At 42.3% G+C, this 21,948-nt stretch overlaps 1 protein-coding gene across 3 annotated transcripts in view; it reads right to left on the reverse strand.

Annotated features, from left to right (window-relative positions):
• Window positions 1-10,363: 10,363 nt before the first annotated feature.
• The window catches only part of LOC124034663 (UPF0606 protein KIAA1549-like), a 77,333-nt gene continuing 65,748 nt past the window's right edge, over window positions 10,364-21,948 (reverse strand). Inside the window, exons 14-20 of one of the 3 annotated variants that reach the window (XM_046348134.1) lie at window positions 21,268-21,282; window positions 20,296-20,516; window positions 19,297-19,532; window positions 15,139-15,283; window positions 13,337-13,656; window positions 11,066-11,118; window positions 10,364-10,501 (exon numbers count right to left, since the gene is read on the reverse strand). In XM_046348134.1, the coding sequence (XP_046204090.1) occupies window positions 11,103-11,118; window positions 13,337-13,656; window positions 15,139-15,283; window positions 19,297-19,532; window positions 20,296-20,516; window positions 21,268-21,282 (953 nt within the window). In that variant the 3' untranslated portion in view covers window positions 10,364-10,501; window positions 11,066-11,102. Of the gene's footprint in view, window positions 10,502-11,065; window positions 11,119-13,336; window positions 13,657-15,138; window positions 15,284-19,296; window positions 19,533-20,295; window positions 20,517-21,267; window positions 21,283-21,948 lie in introns of those variants that run through there. The other 2 variants (XM_046348142.1, XR_006838610.1) reach the window with 2 other exon arrangements.

The following is a 21,948-nucleotide window of genomic DNA, read 5'->3' on the forward strand; positions in this document are numbered from 1 at the left end:
TGATACCATTCCACTGATTCTGCTCCAGTCCTTACCACGAGCCCGTTCTCCCCAATAAAGGTGCCAACCATCTCCTGTGAACTACATATTTACTCAAACACACACTCACCCCTCTTACAAGAGTGATGACCTCACTTTCAACAGAGAGTTCTCTTTGTTTAGAAGTGAATGAAGCTCACCACGAGAGCTTCTGGTCAGCGGGGTGGTGGCACCGGGATCCTCATCTCTCCCAAGTGGTCATTCTCTCTTTCTCCCCTTACCCATCTGTCTATCGCCTCCTTTGAATTCCATGCTGTCACAGTTACCAGCCCTTTCAAGCTTAACATCCTTATCATTTATCGCCCTCCAGGTTCCCTCGGAGAGTTCATCAATGAGCTTGATGCCTTGATAAGCTCCTTTCCTGAGGACGGCTCACCTCTCACAGTTCTGGGCGACTTTAACCTCCCCAAGTCTACCTTTGACTCATTCCTCTCTGCCTCCTTCTTTCGACTCCTCTCCTCTTTTGACCTCACCCTCTCACCTTCCCCCCCTACTCACAAGGCAGGCAATACGCTCAACCTCATCTTTACTAGATGCTGTTCTTCCACTAACCTCATTGCAACTCCCCTCCAAGTCTCCGACCACTACCTTGTATCCTTTTCCCTCTCGCTCTCATCCAACACCTCCCACACTGCCCCTACTCGGATGGTATCGCGCCGTCCCAACCTTCGCTCTCTCTCCCCTCGCTATACACCAAGTCACTTGGCTCTGTCATAACCCCACATGGTCTCTCCTATCATTGCTATGCAGACGACACACAATTAATCTTCTCCTTTCCCCCTTCTGATGACCAGGTGGCGAAGGTGATCCTGGACAACACCCTGTCGTTCTCAACTAACATCAAGGCGGTGGCCCGTTCCTGTAGGTTCATGCTCTACAACATCCGCAGAGTACGACCCTGCCTCACACAGGAAGCGGCGCAGGTCTTAATCCAGGCACTTGTCATCTCCCGTCTGGATTACTGCAACTCGCTGTTGGCTGGGCTCCCTGCCTGTGCCATTAAACCCCTACAACTCATCCAGAACGCCGCAGCCCGTCTGGTGTTCAACCTTCCCAAGTTCTCTCACGTCACCCCGCTCCTCCGCTCTCTCCACTGGCTTCCAGTTGAAGCTCGCATCCGCTACAAGACCATGGTGCTTGCCTACGGAGCTGTGAGGGGAACGGCACCTCAGTACCTCCAGGCTCTGATCAGGCCCTACACCCAAACAAGGGCACTGCGTTCATCCACCTCTGGCCTGCTCGCCTCCCTACCACTGAGGAAGTACAGTTCCCGCTCAGCCCAGTCAAAACTGTTCGCTGCTCTGGCCCTCCAATGGTGGAACAAACTCCCTCACGACGCCAGGACAGCGGAGTCAATCACCACCTTCCGGAGACACCTGAAACCCCACCTCTTTAAGGAATACCTAGGATAGGATAAAGTAATCCTTCTCACCCCCCTTTAAGATTTAGATGCACTATTGTAAAGTGACTGTTCCACTGGATGTAATAAGGTGAATGCACCAATTTGTAAGTCGCTCTGGATAAGAGCGTCTGCTAAATTACTTAAATGTAAATGTAATTTTGTAATGAGATGGCACCACCGTGTGGTTGCATCTGGTACTTAACGTATTCAGACCACTGCATTACTGTAGCAGCCTATGAAAACAAATGGACCTCCCTGGATGAAACAGCACTGCTAAGATAACTGTATTAAGAAATAAACTGCATATACAGAGAAATTGTGTGCTCTGCAAAATACATAATTATCATTTTTAAAAATACTTTCAGGGGAAAATTAGAATGATAAGCAGATGTTATGTGAGAATGAAATATGTTTTGCTTCTTAATCAGTTGCATGTTATAATCATGGCGATAGAATACCACAGTATTAAATAACTTAGGACACATGCAACTTGGGTTTCATTGGTTTTTAAAAGTGTTTCTTTTGGAACAGCATGCACAACACAAATGGAAAACAAACCACACACAGCCTTACAATACTGTTCAACAGTTTGGAGTCACTTAGAAATATCCTTTTTGAAAGAAAAGCACATTTTTTCGACCATTAAAATCACATGAAATTGATCAGAAATACAGTGTAGACATTGTTAATGTTGTAAATGACTATTGTAGCTGGAAACGTCAGATTTTAAAATGGAATATCTACATTGGAGTACAGAGGCCCATTTTCAGCAATCATCACTCCTGTGTTCCAGTGGCACGTTGTGTTAGCTAATCCAAGTTTATCCTTTTAAAAGGCTAATTGATCATTAGAAAACCCTTTTGCAATTATGTTAGCACAGCTGAAAGCTGTTGTTCTGATTAAAAAAGCAATAAAACTGGCCTTCTTTAGACTAGTTGAGTATCTGGAGCTTCAGCATTTGTGGCTTTGATTACAGGCTCTAAATGGCCAGAAACAAAGAACTTTCTTCTGAAACTCATCAGTCTATTCTTGTTCTGAGAAATGAAGGCTATTCCATGTGAGAAATTGCCAAGATACTGAAGATCTAATACAATGTTGTGTACTACACTCTTCACAGAACAGAGCAAACTGGCTCTAATCAGAATAGAAAGAGGAGTGGGAGGCCCCGGTGCACAAATGAGCAAGAGAACAAGTACATTTGTGTCTAGTTAGAGAAACAGACGCCTCTCAAGTACTCAACTGGCAGCTTCATTAAATAGTACCAGTCTCAACGTCAACAGTGAAGAGGCAACTCTGGGATGCTGGCCTTCTAGGCAGAGTTTCTCTGTCCAGTGTCTGTGTTCTGTTGCCCATCTCAATCTTTTATTGGCCAGTCTGAGATATGGCTTTTTCTTTGCAACTCTGCCTTTTAAAAGGATAAACTTGGATCAGGTAACACAACGTGCCATTGGAACACAGGAGTGATGGGTTGCTGATAATGGGCCTTTCTACACTTATGTAGATATTCCATAACAAAAAATAGTCGTTTCCAGCTAGTAGTCATTTACAACATTGACAATGTCTACACTGTATTTCTGAAAAATGTGCTTTTCTTTCAAAAACAAGGACATTTCTAAGTGACCCCAAACTTTAGAACGGTAGTGTACATGAATGAAACATGCAACTCAACAAGTCAAACACATTAAACATGGTTGGTCCAGCCAACACAAAGTATGATCTTCACAATAAAACAAGACAACAGTCAAAAACAAAGGGAAAACATCTCTCACTAAATCTGAGAGATGTGCATGGGAGTTGCAGAACCAGCAGGCGGAGGCATACAGTACATTGTACATTGTCATTTAACAGACACTCTTCTCCAGTACAGTATGGTACAGCACAGTGTTGTGAATGAAGCCAATCAGACCAACTAGGAGTCAAATCACTACAGGTAACTCAGTTTACAATCTAACTGCATGGGTGCAAATCTACATCCAGAAACAGTGTTGAATATTAGATGGTAATAAACCACACACTTTAGCACCAACTGTTAAGACCTATAGAACCCTTGTTGAGAGAAAATCCTTTAACTTAATATTGAGACTACAGTAGTTACAAAATGCCATACTGTACTATGATCCAAAACAGTCAATGGTTGTTGGAGTGAACAGAGCCTGGTTAAGACTCTCGAACAGACAGACAGGCAAGTAGAATGAGACAGGATGGGGGACATTAGTATGAGAGCACCAAAGGGAGGGGGGATCTATAGTGTAGTGTGTGTCTGGTGTACAGTACTGTAGCTGGTGCAGGTAGCCTAGTGGTTAAGAGTGTTAGGGCAGTAACCACAAGGCCACTAGTTCAAATCCCTGAGCTGACTAGGAGAAAAATCTGTCGATGTTCCCTTATGCAAGGCACTTAACCCTAATTGCTCCTGTAAATTGCTTTGGATGAGAGTGTTGTGGAGTGAAACTGGGATATACAGTATTTGGGACAATGTTCAACACTGATATAGTATTAATTCATCCAAGTCAGTGAATAAATGTAGTTTAACCCTACAACTAAAATCAATAATTTATGTTTTATTTTATTGAAATGAAATATCACTTCAATGCCCACAGCAAAGCATTGTATGTGGAGTTTGTTGAAAATGTTACTGAACAAAATGTAAAAAAAATATTGAACAAAGACAAATGGAGGAAATAAAACACGAGGCAAAGTCCATTCAGGAATAAAAATAACATCATATGCTTAAAACATCTCAAGTTGACAGATTGACTGAGCAGTAAACTGTGAACAATTAAAACACAGTACATGTAGCTGAACATTTCAATACTGCGTGGAAAAAGGAGGAAATAGATGAAGAATACCCTGGAGATTGAACGAGTGTGAGCACTGACCCAGTTTCTCAGCTGAGAAAATACTGCATTTCCTTCAGCAATACAATGCATAATTGACTTGACCTATGAATCTTTCAATTACATTTCAGTTGGTGTGACTTGAAGGATATTCACTGAGAAAAGCCAAGTGCAACCCAGTAGTTTGCATACAGTGAATGAAATAGATCAGATTGCATGCCTGGATCTATTAGCTTAATAAAATTGAATAGGTGCTGCAATCTGCATGTAAAGGTACTGTCAATCACTTTGATTTGTTTGCAGGTCAGAACATTTTATAAAATGCCACAAATGAATTATTATACACAATAAATGATCTTAGTGTAATAACTATAGAACTAATGTTGTCATATAGGTTCACCATATGTTGGAATTTAAAGTCCTAACAAGGTAGCATCCTCAACAACCTGGATATATAAGGTCAAATGTGGACATTGTATTGAAGATGTTGACAACAAAGTCAATCTAGTTGCATTGGTAAAGTAATGTTTATTACCATTTTATGTGGGCATTTTCTTTTCTTCAGAAATGTGGTGGGTACTCTCTTCGTTCACAGGACTTAATCCTGCTAACTGTTCTGTATGTCCAAACTGAATTTGGTAAAAGGGCTTTTATGTACTCTGCGCCATCGCCTTGGAATGCCTTTGTTGTTTTATGATTTCGTTATATCCCTGTGGTTTTTACTAGATTACTTGTAGTTTGTCTGTTATGGTGTAATGACTTGGTGCTGCTCATCTTTGCCAGGACGCTCTTGAAAAAGAGATTTCAAATCTCAATGAGCCCTTCCTGGTCAAATAAATAATAATGTATGGGAGTTGCTGCAGTATAATTATCGCAGCTCTTTGTGTCTAGTGTTGTCCCCCCGAACTCTGACCGTAGCTGTATAGTAGATTGAGACAGTTGAACTGACTCACTCTGTCACAACACAAGGCATTGTGTGTCTCAAGGCGTAAAACAATGTAGAACAGCTTCATCCAGCACCTGGGACACCTGGTTTCATGGAGTGTGTGCATATCACCCCTCCATATCATGGCAGAAAACACAAAGCGTTTAAAGAAGCACCAGAAGATGATGGAGGAGAAGAGCCTCTTCAAAACCAAAACCTGTATAGTAATGGTAAGAAGCATCACTGTTAAAAGGTAACATGGTATCATTGTTTGGAGCCTAAATTAAAGATGTCCTACTGATAGAGAAAGACCACTGTACTGCAAAATATTGCTAGGATGTCAAGGCAGCATGAGAGAGAATATCAAACCACATTGCTTATTATCATCATCATCATCATCATCACACACACAGTCTAGACTGCTGTTTAAAAAGAACAAAAGCAACACCTCAAATGAAAAACAACTGGGCAGGGATCAGTGGTCATGGCCAACCATTCAGTTCACACCTTCTCCCTTAAACCTCTAGGGTCACTTATACTGTAGTACACTGTATGCTATAGGATAGTCTGGGTCAGATACAGGGGTCTGGGTCAGAGAGCCAGAGCTTAGAGAACAGGTCATTCATATAATGACCCCATCTATGCTTAGGCTACTAGTGGCATATATGATGTCATCTCATTGAGTTTGGACTAGTTTGCCAATAGCCACCTTGACGCAGCCCAGGAGTACTGTCTCTCTCCTGTACAACAGAACTTCCATGGGAAGCATTGCTAGGTTGGAGCAGGCAGGCAGGGGCAGCGATACGACTGGTGGATGTAGCAGTAGAGGTTCACTGAGGACCAGAGGAGGCCGTCTGTCTCAGCTGTGGTAACTGGGCACGGCTTGCTGTTTCTGAGAGAGGCGCAGCAGCTCCTCCCTGATGGCCTTGATGAGGGAGGCTGAGGAGTGGTTGGGGGGAGAGGACTCCTCGGGGGGGTAGATGTCCAGGTGGGCAGAGGGCTCCCTTAGGGAACTCCTACTAGGCATCTGGAACATAGAGGAGGAGGAGTCAGGGTAGCCCAGAAGAACCTGAAGCACACAGGGAAGGAGGGAACGAAGAAGAGGAAAAAGAGAAGAGTTAAGGAGAAAAGAGGACATATCACTACACTTATCGATATATATTAAGGGATAGTTCATGTACAGATTGACAGCTGGGAGGTAGAAGAACTAGAGTGAACTGTCATGACGTTGGCCTGGGGGTAGGTTTATGACAGTGATAAATACCTCTTCCCCCATTTTTCCTCTCTCTACCATACTGATGTGAACTTTGAAAATCCCTTGGTTAACATAGAGATTCTGGGAACATCAGGTGGGGGGAAATTAACTATATTCTGGTAATCAGACCAATTGAACATATGCGGTGATACTTAATGAATACGATGTCAGTTCGGTTGTCATCTGAGACATTCTCATCAATGATAAGATGACATAAACTCTACAGTTGAAAGTCTGCACATTGTAGTTATTGGATTCACATGGAATTGTTGTTCAATTTAAATGTTTGAATATAAAATTATTGGTGAAGAGATTAAATGTAATTTTAGCTTCCAAATGAGAGATTTGGATTTTCATGAGGTTAGGGCTCTGCTCAATCAGTAGCTCGCCCCTGTGAAGGGACATAGGTTATAAAACGTTTCAAACACATCCTCTTCTCCCTTCCTATATAAAGCCTTGACGACAATATAACCTCCTGTTCCAAGTACGTGAGGTCTGCAGCCTCTGCATTAAAAGGACTAACATGTCAACTACAGAACTAAGCCAACCTCAGCGTGAGCTTTGGTTGTGAATGGTATGAACTTTGAACTCTTATTCACTACAGAAGTGATACCTCCTAGCTGTTGAGTTAGCAACAGCAGCTGCAAACACGGGCTAGGAAAGAACAGACAGAGTATTCCATCTACCATACAAAGATGTTACTACAACGTATCCAATTGACCACCAGAGACATTCTTCAAAAGGACAAAGGACTCGGTTTGGCAACACGGCCATCCATCTACCACCAACCTACCGAAGTGCAGCTCAGAGTAAATATTTATTGCATTTTCATTTTCCAAATGGGCTGTAATTTAGAATGCATAAGATACTGTATTTACACGGGCACAGCTTCTTCCCTTTGTCTCTCAGTCTTCCCGCTCCTTCACTCAAACCCAGCCCCTTTTCTTTTGTGTAACCAGCTGTCATATCTGTTCCGCCCGCTAGGGACGTTTTCCTTTATGACGTAATTTGTAATCAAGGTATGATTCATTCTTTGTATATGTAATTCTGTGTGATTAGTTAGGTATTTCGTAAATAAATAATTAAACCCAATTTTGTATTGCTGATTCAACTTGTTAGCCAGGGTTCGTGAAGATAACCAAGAATTTACCATTTTCAGATGAGACTGAATTAAGGTGAAGATCAATATTGACTGCTATTGATGTAAAATATTACTCGGTCTTTAAGAGTTTATTCGGAAGATAACAGCTCTATAAATATTATTTTGTGATGCAGCGACTCTAGTTAAATACATTTACATGATTAGCTCAATCAGGTTATATTAATTACAGAGAAAGGATTTTATAGAATAGCATGTCATATCACTTAATCTGGCATAGCCAAAGACAGACAGAACCAACATCCAGATCTACAGAAGTCAAACAGATATGCAGCAGCAATAGAGCATAGAACAACAAGCATGCCATTGTCCTGTATATTTAGAGGACAGCTTGAAGAGGAAAATGGAGGTACAGTAAGTCTCATAAGGCAGTGTGAAGCCAGAGCAGGACTCACAGGGTCTCTGGTGGGTCTGAAGTCACCGTCAGAGTAGGGTGCCCAGCCTGAGCCTCCAGTCTGACCTGGAGGTGCCCTGCCACCTAATGGGTACCCCCCCTTGATCCGGCTCCCAAGATCCACCTGGTTCAGGTGATTGAGTTGGTTACCTACAAACAGATACGCGCACACACACACACACACACACACACACACACACACACACACACACACACACACACACACACACACACACACACACACACACACACACACACACACACACACACACACACACACACACACACACACACACACACACACACACACACACACACACAAAAAACACATCAACCCTCAGCCATTTTTTACACTTAATCCGCTGTCACTTGTAATATGCTTTGATGCAATCCTTCAGTTGAAATGCACTCTGTGCAGCACCAGCACTCCATCAGGTAGAGTCCACATATAGAGTTGAAGTCGGAAGTGTACATACACCTTAGCCAAATACATTTAAAAACTCAGTTTTTCACAATTCCTGACATTTAATCCATGTAAAAATTCCCTGTTTTAGGATCACCACTTTATTTTAAGAATGTGAAATGTCAGAATAATAGAAGAGAGAATGATTTATTTCAGCTTTTATTTATTTCATCATACCCAGTGGGTCAGAAGTTTACATACACTCAATTAGTATTTGGTAGCATTGCCTTTAAATTGTTTAACTTGGGTCAAACGTTTGAGGTAGCCTTCCACAAGCTTCCCACAATAAATTGGGTGAATTTTGGCCCATTCCTCCTGACAGAGCTGGTGTAACTGAGTCAGGTTTGTAGGCCTCCTTGCTCACACACGCTTTTTCAGTTCTGCCCACAAATTGTCTATAGGATTGAGGTCAGGGCTTTGTGATGGCCACTCCAATACCTTGACTTTGTTGTCCTTAAGCTATTTTGCTACAACTTTGGAAGTATGCTTGGGGTCATTGTCCATTTGGAAGACCCATTTGCAACCAAGCTTTAACTTCCTGACTGATGTCTTGAGATGTTGCTTCAATATATCCACATCATTTCCCCCATCCATTTTGTGAAGTCCCAGTCCCTCCTGAAGCAAAGCACCCCCACAACATGATGCTGCCAACCCCGTGCTTCACGGTTGGGATGGTGTTCATTGGCTTTCAAGCCTCCCCCTTTTTCCTCCAAACATAACGATGGTCATTATGACCACACAGTTCTATTTTTGTTTCATCAGACCAGAGGACATTTCTCCAAAAAGTATGATCTTTGGCCCCATGTGCAGTTGCAAACAGCAGTCTGACTTTTTTATGGCGGTTTTGGAGCAATGGCTTCTTCCTTGCTGAGTGTTCTTTCAGGTTATGTCGATATAGGACTCGTTTAACTGTGGATATAGATACTTTTGTACCTGTTTCCTCCAGCATCTTCACATGGTCCTTTTCTGTTGTTCTGGGATTGATTTGCACTTGTGGCACCAAAGTACATTCATCTCTAGGAGACAGAATGCGTCTCCTTCCTGAGCGGTATGACGACTGCGTGGTCCCATGGTGTTTATACTTGCATACTATTGCTCGTACAGATGAACATGGTACCTTTGGCATTTGGAAATTGCTCCCAAGGATGAACCAGACTTGTGGAGGGCTACAATATGTTTCTTCTGAGATCTTGGCTGATTTCCTTTGATTTTCCCATGAGATCAACAAAAGGCACTGAGTTTGAAGGTAGGCCTTGAAATACATCCACAGGTACACCTCCAATTGACTCAATTTATGTCAATTAGCCTATCAGAAGCTTCTAAAGCAATGACATCATTTTCAGGGATTTTCCGAGCTGTTTAAAGGCACAGTCAACTTAGTGTATGTAAACTTCTGACCCACTGGAATTGTGATACAGTGAATTATAAGTGAAATAATCTGTCTGTAAACAATTGTTGTAAAAAATGTCTTGTGTCATGCACAAAGTAGATGTCCTAACCGACTTGCCAAAACTATAGTTTGTTAACAAGAAGGTAGTGGTTGAAAAACAAGTTTTAATGACTCCAACCTAAGTGTATGTAAACTTCCGACTTCAACTGTATATGAACTCTCACAGCAAGCCAACAGCCAACCCCAGACTCTTTAATGATTCAATAGAGACAAGGCTGTTTGAGGCTGGCAGGTTTATGGGAGGGGGTGAGTGGTCTGGGTTAAACGCAATGGCATACATTCAGTGAATGGTGAGCTGTGTGTGTGTGTGTGTGTGTGTGTGTGTGTGTGTGTGTGTGTGTGTGTGTGTGTGTGTGTGTGTGTGTGTGTGTGTGTGTGTGTGTGTGTGTGTGTGTGTGTGTGTGTGTGTGTGCACGTGCATGCACTCGTATGTGTACCTGTGGTGCCCCCTACTGGCCGTGGCCTGGTAGAGGAGGGCAGGTCTTCAGTGTACAGGCCCCTGATGGAGTAGTGGCTCTCTGGAGGGAGCTGGTCAACATGTCCTGGGTCACCTGGTGGGTAGTTGGAGCCCAGGCCCTGTCTGAAATACACACAATCTCAAATACTGTTCCTACAGAACAATATCATAGCTTCAATTGTATCGTGCATCAACTGTACAGAAGTGTCGGTCAATATTTCAGTGTGTGGTATGTGTGGTATGTGTGGTATGTGTGTTTGTGTGGTATGTGTGGTATGTGTGGTATGTGTGTTTGTGTGTGTGACATGTACACGTGTGTCTCTCCATATAAGTATTTGCGTGGGTGTGTAAACTCATCAATTATCCAAAAGAAGATCGACCAAAGCACCATGTCTGTGTTTTATTGGGCATTTAGGAGCCCATCAAATAAAGATGGTCCAGACTAAATCATGTATGAGGCCCAACTCCCTGGCCTGCGGATAGACACCTGCAAGGGAGAGCATCCCCCAACTAAATAACTATAGATAATGTATGGATCAATGTAGCCTAGAGTCATCTGAGGAAAACTTAATAAAAAAATACTCCTCCTTTTCTCTCAGAGTTAGTTATCTACACATAGTATTACATTCAATAACATATTATGATGCATATACACATGATATTGTATCTCTGTGGTAAGCTACTCACCTCTGTAGTAAGCCTTGGAGTGAAGGAGGGGACATTCCTAACTCAGCGTATCTCTGAGGAGAGAAACAGGCATATTGTCAGGACAAAGACACACAGACACTGGGTAGACTCCAGGGACATCACTGAAGCTTGCAGATCATGTACAATCAAAACAGATATCACCCAATAACCCATAATAAATCAAGATAAAGCTGGAGCATAACATGGATATTTCTATTGACTGAATTTTACATTAACCTTTGATACATTTTGGCTGAGAGTCTAGAATCGTACAGCACAGTAATTGGTGTTTTGCAGGAAAGGCTTTTCTGGTTTCTGTTGGATGTTATTTGAACCAGAACAGAGGGATTCAGAACTCTTTCTACACCTGAGCTAGCTAACTGGTTATATATTGGGCTGGTTTTAGACAGAGCTCTTACTCTCTGAATTCATTTCAAATGACTGGGGGTGAAATTGATAAAACAAAACAGGAACGGTCTAAGAACATATTTAATTAGAGCAGCTGAATAGACTATTTGCTCTGATCAAATAGCCTATAATCTGTAACATATATGTTCTGGTCTTGGTTCAAATAGCCTATAATCTGTAACATATATGTTCTGGTCTTGGTTCAAATAGCCTATAATCTGTAACATATATGTTCTGGTCTTGGTTCAAATAGCCTATAATCTGTAACATATATGTTCTGGTCTTGGTTCAAATAGCCTATAATCTGTAACATATATGTTCTGGTCTTGGTTCAAATAGCCTATAATCTGTAACATATATGTTCTGGTCTTGGTTCAAATAGCCTATAATCTGTAACATATATGTTCTGGTCTTGGTTCAAATAGCCTATAATCTGTAACATATATGTTCTGGTCTTGGTTCAAATAGCCTATAATCTGTAACATATATGTTCTGGTCTTGGTTCAAATAGCCTATAATCTGTAACATATATGTTCTGGTCTTGGTTCAAATAGCCTATAATCTGTAACATATATGTTCTGGTCTTGGTTCAAATAGTCTATAATCTGTAACATATATGTTCTGGTCTTGGTTCAAATAGCCTATAATCTGTAACATATATGTTCTGGTCTTGGTTCAAATAGCCTATAATCTGTAACATATATGTTCTGGTCTTGGTTCAAATAGCCTATAATCTGTAACATATATGTTCTGGTCTTGGTTCAAATAGCCTATAATCTGTAACATATATGTTCTGGTCTTGGTTCAAATAGCCTATAATCTGTAACATATATGTTCTGGTCTTGGTTCAAATGCCCTAAAATGAATGTTGAACAGCAGACAGTGTTATATTTAAGAAAGGAATGTAGTGTAAATCTAAAGCGAGGGCATATCCACTATAAATATAGTGTTGGTATTTGTTTGAAACCGTTGCATCAGGACTGGAAACTCCCTGATTCATATACATAATTTATGATATACTGCTCCTTCGCCTGAGTATACAAAACATTAAGAACACCTGCTTTTTCCATCCAGGTGAAATCTATGATCCCTTATTGGCCTCCCGAGTGGCGCAGCGGTCTAAGGCACTGTATCTCAGTGCAAGAAGCGTCACTGCAGTGCCTGGTTTGAATCCAGGCTACATCACATCTGGCCGTGATTGGGTGGCGCACAATGGGCCCAGCGTTGGCCAGGGTGGGCCGTCATTGTAAATAAGAATTTCTTCTTAACTGACTTGCCTAGTTAAATTACAATTTAAAAATATTATTGATGTCACTTGTTAAATCCACTTGAATCATTGTAGATGAAGGGGAGGAGACAGGTTAAAGAAGCATTTTTAAGCCTCGAGACAATTGAGACACGTGTGCCAGTCACACACGTGTGACAATTGTGTACATGTGCCATTTAGAGGGCGCACCAGTTTGTCTCAAGCTGCTGGGTTTTTCCACACACAAATGTTTCCTGTGTGTATCAAAAATGGTCCACGACCCAAAGGACATCCAACCAACTTGACAGAACTGTGGAAAGCAATGGAGTCAACATGGGCCAACATCCCTGTGGAACGCTTTCGACACCTTGTAGAGCCTATGCCCTGACAAATTGAGGCTGTTCTGAGGGCAAATAGGGGGGTGATGCTCCATATTAGGAAGGTGTTCCTAATGTTTGGTATACTCAGTATATATAATATTGTAAATCTTTCTAATTTAATCAGAGTTAATTTAAATCAGAACATATATCTAGAGTATTCCAGAGCAGGCTGAAGTCACATTTACAGTACAGTTGTGCTAGGTAATCAATAGGTCTATTGAAAGGCCTAGTACTTACTGAGGAGAACGGGCTGAGGGCTGGGTAGGTAGTACCCCAGGGGCGGGCTCCACCACGAGGTGGGGGGCTGGAGCTGGGGGGGTTGGAGTTGACACCGGGCAGGGTGATGCCGGCCGTGCTGCCCTGGGAGGTGGGGGAGACCAGGGCGAAGGCATCGTCCAGCAGGGAGTGCATCTGCTGCCTGGCCTCCTCGATGGAGGGCTGGGGGGGCATGTAGGGGGCGGGGGAGGGGCGTGCCCCGGAGGGGGCGAGATGGGGCCCAGGAACACGTCGTCGTTGGGGGAGGGGGTCCCAGACTCTGGGGCCTGGTCAGGGTCCGACTGGGAACAATACAGGGTTCATACACATTTTGAGATGGAATCATGACTTTCCCATGACTTCCCCACGACATTTAACCAAATTTCCATGACCAACGATTGGCGGCGTCTCTATGTACGTATACAAAAGTAAGTGTAATGTGATAGACACTGTGCGCCTGCTCTCTGATCCCATACCCTCTCCTGTTGTTGAGCAAGGAACTTAACAACCCCCCCCAAAGTAGAATACATGTTAGGCAACTGTATAAAACACATGTGATCAACCCTCAGTCTGGAGAGAAATTGGGTGTGCAGGCTTTTGATCAAGCCCTGCTCAAACACATCAGAGCCAGTTTATCAAGGCCTGGTTGAGAAGCACATTTCTAAAATGTAGTTTGTCAGAGGGGGACTGGAATAAAACCCTGCGCACCCATTAGTGCTCCTGGATGATGGTTGACCACCCGTGATGTAAAACACTGCAACATTACAACCAAATACGTTTGATGCCAATACACTGGATGCCCAAATCAACTGGAGGCATTATCAAATCTAATATTTTTCCTAAAATTAATGTTCAAGAATCCAAAATTATTTTGATTCAAATGATTAGAGTCACCACGATTGAACCGAATCCCAACTAATACAATGGCGAAGTAAATTGTTTAAATGAATCATATGAATTGTTTAAAAAAGTACATCTACTTTGTATGGCCTTATTTGTGATGTCGGTGGAAAGTTTTTGGGGAGATGACGAAAACAATAATACATGCTATCAGTTAACTAGAGGGTACAACATTTGTTTTAAAATGGCTACATAGTTATTAGTCTGTTCTGTATCATATTTTATAGGCTAGGTCTACCTGATGCTGCAATGTCCGACGGCCTACTCGTCTTGCAAACACAGACTGCTGAAGTGTCATTCTAACCATGGCTGATATGTTGATTTTTTAGTTGATTGATAAAATAAATAACATTAACAGAAATGATTAAATTAATTTCCATGACTTTTCCAGAACTTTTCAGATTTGATCATTTCCCAAAATGTTCCAGGCCTGGAAAATACTATTTTAAAATTCCATGACAGGATTTTCTTGACCGTACTAACTCTGACAATAAGAGACTCAATTTTTCTAATGTATTACAAAAATTAAGAGAGGAGAGGGGGGAAATGAACATTCATGTTTAATGTACAGTATGTTACGTCTGGACCCAGACCATCTCTCTCTGTTAACATTATGGCACTGACTTTTAAAGCACCCTTTTATCCTGGCTCTGGTTGAGATCTGCATTGGAGGAATATTCATGTATGTTTATCTGTGTGAGTGTACCAGTGGAGGCTGGTGGGAGGAGCTATAGAAGGAATATAGAATGGGATAAATGGAACGGACTCAAACGTGGCTTCCATATGTTTGATTCTGTTCATTTCCCATTCCAATGAGTCAGTCCTTATAGCTCCTCCCACCAGCCTCCACTGGTGTATGCAATATGTTCCACAGGTATACCCACCACATAGGCCACGTTGTTGACCCCAGGGTATTTCCTGTAGGTGCCGTCACTGTCGTTGGAGATGAGCCGGTCCTTGTCTGCGTCAGTCAGGCTGCCGTTCAGCCGGTGCTTCTTCCTCTGCTTGGGAGAACGCCTCCCCCTGCCACTGAGAGACACATGTCAATACAGAGTAGTAGCCCACCTTTACATACAGTTGCTACCCTCACTTCATGGAAGAGAAAACACACGTCGACAAACACACTAAAATGGCACCCTATTCCCTATAGCTCACAAATATTGACCACCTGGTCTGAAAATGGCACCCTATTCCCTATAGTGCATTCAAAAGAAGTACACTCAAAAGTAGTGTGCTATATAGGGAATAGGGCTCTATTCCAGATGCAACCACAGAGACAGAATCCAAACTTGTAGGCCAGGAATCATCTACTGGTCGTTTGAAATGGAATCCCAGCAATTTGAATAGAGACATCAGACTGTTCAGGGTTTATTATTTAAGGGAGATAGATTTTTCTGTTTCCCTAACATGTTTGCAAACTGAAGGAGCATTTTTATAATATGTTAGACAGTGCATTTGGAACATTTTCAGACCCCTCGAATAGTTCCACATTTTGTTACAGCCTTATTCTAAAATGGAATAAATTGTTTTTATCCCCTCAATCTACACACAATACCCCATAATGACAAAGCAAAAAAAGTTAAAGCATTCAGACCCTTTATTCAGTACTTTGTTGAAGCACCTTTGGCAGCCATTACAACCGAGTCTTCTTGGGTCTGACGCTACAAGCTTGACACACCTGTATTTGGGGAGTTTCGCTCATTCCTCTCTGGAAATCCTCTCAAGCTGTCAGGTTGGATTGGGAGCGTTGCTGCACAGCTATTTTCAGGTCTCTCCAGAGATGTTCAACCAGGTACAAGTCCGGGCTCTGGCTGGGCTACTAAAGGACATTCAGAGACTTGTCCCGAAGTCACTCCTGCGCGGTCTTAGCTGAGTGCTTAGGGTTGTTTTCCTGTCGGAATGTGAACCTTCGCCTCAGTCTGAGGTCCTGAGTGCTCTGGAGCAGTTTTTCATCAAGGATCGCTCTGTACTTTGCTCCATTCATCTTTAATAAGATCCTGACTAGTCTCCCAGTCCCTGCCTCTGAAAAATATCCCCACAGCATGATGCTGCCACCACCATGCTTCACCGTAGGGATGGCGCCAGGTGCCCTCCAGATGTAACGCTTGGCATTCAGGCCAAAGAATTCAATTTTGGTTTCATCAGACCAGAAAAATTTGTTCCTCACGGTGTAAGAATCTTTAGGTGCCTTCTGACCAAACTCCAAGCGGTGGCTGTCATGTGTCTTTTACTGAGGGCGGCAGCGTAGCCTAGTGGTTAGAGTGTTGGATTAGTAACCGGAAGGTTGCAAGTTCAAACCCCTGAGCTGACAAGCTACAAATCTGTCGTTCTGCCCCTGAACAGGCAGTTAAACCCACTGTTCCTAGGCCGTCATTGAAAATAAGAATTTGTTCTTAACTGACTTGCCTAGTTAAATAAAGGTTAAATAAAAAATAAATAAAAAACTGAGGAGTGGCTTCCGTCTGGTCACTCCACGATAAAGGCCTGATTGATGGAGTGCTGCAGAGATGTTTGTCCTTCTGGAAGGTTCTCCCATCTCCACAGATGAACTCTGAAGCTCTGTCAGAGTGACCATCAGGATCTTGGTCACCTCCCTAACCAAGGCCTTTCTCCCGATTGCTCAGTTTGGCCGGACGGCCAGCTCTAGGAAGAGTCTTGGTGGTTCCAAACGTCTTCCATTTAAGAATGATGGAGGCCACTAGGTTCTTGGGGACATTCAATGCTTCAGAAATGTGCCTCGACACAGTCCTGTCTCTAAGGACAATTCCTTTGACCTCATGGCTTGGTTTTTGCTCTGACATGCACGGTCAACTGTGGGACCTTATATAGACAGGTGTGTACCTTTCCAAATCATGTCCAATCAATTGAATTTACCACAGGCAGGTGGACTCCAGTCAAGTTGTAGAAACATCTCAAGGATGGTCAATGGAAACAGGACGCAACTGAGCTCAATTTCGAGTCTTATAGCAAAGGGTCTGAATACTTATGTAAATAAGCTATTTCTGTTTTTATTTTATTTTATTATAAATGTACTACCATTTCTAAAAACCTGTTTTCACTTTGCCATTGTGGGTATTATGTGTAGACTGATGAGGAAAATGTTTTATTTAATACATTTTCGAATAAGGCTGTAACATAACAAAATGTGGAAAATGTCAAATGTCAAAATGTCTCTCACACTGGTAGATTTCTCCTCATTGTGACTGCTAAACACATGCAGTGCGGAACAATCTGAAAGACACTGAAAGTTTCTCCAGAGTTCAAAGTTATCACAACAAAACAAATTTGTCAAAACATTTCTGGATGGTGAACATCTCCAAAAAGGATTTTTCTCTGACAGTCATTTGCAAAAATAGCTGGATGACTAATTCTCTTGAGAATAAGTTTTAAAACGAGAAACATACAGACATACTGATATCACAAGAGTGATAATTAACTTTAAAATAATTATCTAGCTAAATTATCTAACGTCATTGGCAGATAATTTTGCTTATTTTAACAAAAATAAAGAGTAATACAAGTAATTTAGGAACTAGCTTTCTTTAGATGAATAGAGGTGTGCCCCAGGGTTCCGTTTAGCTCCTGTGTTGTTCTCAATTTTTATTCATGATTTGGGAAATGGGATGCAACCAGCAAAGTTACAGATGATAGTCATATATTCATGTGCTCCTTCTCTGGTTCAGGCTGTTGAAGAGCTCTAGACTGCTTCTCGGTCACTGAAAAACTGGTCTTGAATATACAAAAAAATTAATTCATTACCTTTACCAGAGCTAGAACTCTGCCAGAGAATATTAGCATTGTCACATCTGGTGGCTTATCCATTGAAAAAGTGTCTTCCTATAAATACCTAGGTATTTGGCCTGGTGGGAGATCTGTCGACGTGCCCTTGAGCAGGGCATTGACCCTGGATGCTTCTGTGTGTCACTCTGAATGGGAGTCTGTTAGATGACTGGTATGATGTAGTCGTTGAGCGGCCTCACTACAAGTATATGGTATGTTTTGGATATTCAATAAAAAAATACCGAGGTATTTGGTTGGATGACAAGTTGTCCTTTAACGTTCATGTGGATAATCTTGTGACAAAGCTTAAATTGAAATTGGGTTTTTATTTTCATAATAAGGCTTGCTTCCCGCTTATGGCTAGAAAGAAGCTTGTTCAGGACACTTTTCTCTCTGTAATTGATTATGGTGACTTGTTGTATATGCATACAACCTCCGTCTTGCAGAGACTGGCCTCTGTTTATCATGCATCCTTGCGCTTTATTACAAATGCCAAGTCACTCACCCACTATTGCACCTTGTACCAAATGGTAGGTTGGACCTCACTTTATATGCGCAGAAAGATACATTTGTATGTGTTGATCTACAAAGCCCTTTTGGGTGAACTCCCTCTTTACCTCTGTAGTCTGGTCTCCTACACCACCAGCAGTTACCATACCCGTTCTGCTAAGTGGTTGCTACTTAAAGTCCCCAGGACATTCACAGCATTAGGCAAGACTGCCTTCTTCTTGTGCACCAGACATATGGAATAGTCTACAACCCTTACTTCATCTAGATATGTTAGTGCCACTGAATTAAATTAATTAATAAAAAATATTGATGGTGGACTCTGTTACAGAAGAGTGTAAATGCTTTTCTTAGGCAGGATCATGTTGTTGTATTGTATTGTTGTATGTTTTAATTATGTAATGTATTGATTGTTGCTGCCTTGGCCATGTCTCCCTTGAAAAAGAGACTCTGGGTCTCAATGGGTTTTTCCTGGTTAAATAAAAGGTTAAAAAAAATAAAATGATTTTATTAAAACTACACTTAAGACGATCAAGGTGAAATATCTTAAAAAATATCTTGAAATATGACGTTTGATAATTTAGCTTGGTAAGAAAACTTTTTAAAAAGTGAATTATCACTCAATATCAGATGTTTAGACTTGCTTAGATTTAACTTTTTTCAGTGTGCAGCTTTCTCCGATACATGTTGCCTACTGTACGCACACCCCTCCCTGTGTGCACCCTACCCTTCCCATACCCCCCAAAAAACCTGACCTCTTTTTAGGCTCCATGAACAGTGAGGCCATGTGGATGTCAGGGTTCAGGATTTTGTCGATCTGCATCTGGGCCTTGTGGTAGATGTGGTCCTGGGCCTTGGGGTCAGTGGTCAGACCGTTATCCACCAGGTCGTCCATGGCAGGGAAGTCATAGTGACCCTTCCTCTTGGCCCGCAGACGGATCTTGTTACGGTGGTGCTCGATCTCAGACTTATGCCTCAACGCCACCTGGATCTAAGTAATAGACATGACTGCAGTGAGAAACACCTGGCCAGTCGCAACTTTACTATACATAATGTTTATTTCATTTAACCATGATTTATATTCACTGAGTGTATAACACATGAGGAACCGCTTCCTAATATTGAGTTGCACCCCTCTGTGCCCTCAGAACAGCCTCAATTCGTCAGGGCATGGACTCTACAAGGTGTTGAAAGCGTTCCACAGGGATGCTGCCCATATTGACTCCAATGCTTCCCACAGTTGTGTCAAATTGTTTGGATGTCCTTTGGGTGGTGGACCATTCCTGATACACACAGGAAATTGTTGGATGTGAAAAACCCAGCAGCGTTGCAGTTCTTGACACACTCAAACCGGTGTGCCTGGCACATACTACCATACCCCGTTCAAAGGCACTTCAATATTTTGTCTTGTCATTCAGCCTCAGAATGGCACAAACATACAATCAAGTCTCCTCTCCTTAATCCACACTGATTGAAGTGAATTTAACAAGTGACATCAATAAGGGATCCTAGCTTTCACCTGGTCAGTCTATGTCATGAAAGGGCAGGTGTTCCTGATGTTTTCTACACTCTGTAGGTTAGTCTCATTGACATCAAATCCATTTTCTCTGCATGTCCAGACAGGAGGGAGAATAGAGAGGATCACAGACGTCTACTGTTTATACATGCTCCATGTAAGGTAACGAATGACATTACTGTAACCTGTATACATGTCTGAGTAAGAGTGTTAGTGTGTGGGCGGGTCAGTGTCTCACCTCCTTGTTAAAGCTGTTGTGTGTCTCTGGCCCTCTGCCATTAATACCGTTGACCATGGGGCTGTGGTGCTGGGGTGGGACAGCCATGGGCTGCATGGCGATCAGCTGAATCTTATTGGACAGGCGACGGGTGCCGTCGGACGAGCGCGACATGCGGTCCACATGCTCAAAGATGGAGGCAGAGGAGAGATGCTCGTCATGGCCGTTCATGGGAGGAGGACCTGAAAGAGACCAGGGAGATTGATTAAGGTCAACATCACAACCAGGCAAGGTCTGGAAGTTTGAAGGGGCTCCCGAGGGGCGCAGCGGTCTAAGGCACTGCATCTCAGTGCTAGAGGCACCACTACAAACACCCTAGTTCGATTCCAGGCTGTATCACAACTGGACGTGATTGGGAGTCCCATAGGGCGGTGCACAATTGGCAAAGGGTCGTCTGGGTTTGGCCGGTGTAGGCAGTCATTGTAAATAAGAATTTATTCATAACTGACTTGCCTAGTTAAATAAAGGTTAAATAAAACATGTCACAGGTGTCATGTAACTCTTTACACCACCAGGGGGCAAATCCTTTATTCAGCAAGGAAGTCAATGAGAATAAATGTTCTCTAATTCTCTTTTACATTAACTAGCATTCTCTGTGCAGGGATGATTCTTATCAGCACTGAATTGGATGAATCATTTAACCATTAACCAGATGATTTGTAATGATGACAAGTCTGATGTTTACCAATGTTAGACACATATTCAGATGTTTGGTAGCATACAAGGAACTACAATAAAAAGGTCTAAGCTTGTTGTTCAAGATTCATTGTTCCCCACCTCTGGGAGGTGACAGCTCAATAGTGGTGATTGATGAGATGCACAACACAAAGCAATCACAACATAATGGACGTCACATCACGGTCACACAGACAGCAGCTACAAGTCACGAAGCCTCATGTCTACAACACCGACAGACAGAAGAATAACTCTTACCAATTCTATTCTTTCCTGCAAGCCACAAAGTTAAGGGAAAACAGCAGACAGAAAGCAAGATAGAAGTTAAAAAGAATGCAATCCTGTTTGAAATATATTGACATAAGCTACAGTTTGTCCTCACATTTCAATAGACCTCGGTCAGAGACAGTCTCAGACATTAGAAAAAAATACTTCAAGTCTTAGCATAGCTCTGCACTATCTCATCATAGTTGTGTATACACTACTCTGAGTGCTATGTCAGGTCTTGTACCATGTGCATATGCTATGTCAGGTCTTGTACCATGTGCATATGCTATGTCAGGTCTTGGACTATGTGTATACACTACTCTGAGTGCTATGTCAGGTCTTGGACCATGTGTATACGCTACTCTGAGTGCTATGTCAGGTCTTGGACCATGTGTATACACTACTGAGTGCTATGTTAGGTCTTGGACCATGTGTATACGCTATGTCAGGTCTTAGACCATGTGTATACACTACTGAGTGCTATGTCAGGTCTTGGACTATGTGTATACACTACTCTGAGTGCTATGTCAGGTCTTGGATATAGCAGAATCAGGACAGACAGAGGACAGAGCAACTCATTTAGAAGAAGAAATGCCAGTGCTGATAATAACATTTGATCTCCTAGCCTCAGCTAAGCCTATTTAGACTGAGGGGAAAAGGGACGGAGGCTGT

This window comes from Oncorhynchus gorbuscha, linkage group LG01 (genome assembly GCF_021184085.1).
Source record: "Oncorhynchus gorbuscha isolate QuinsamMale2020 ecotype Even-year linkage group LG01, OgorEven_v1.0, whole genome shotgun sequence".
Taxonomy (NCBI): domain Eukaryota; kingdom Metazoa; phylum Chordata; class Actinopteri; order Salmoniformes; family Salmonidae; genus Oncorhynchus; species Oncorhynchus gorbuscha.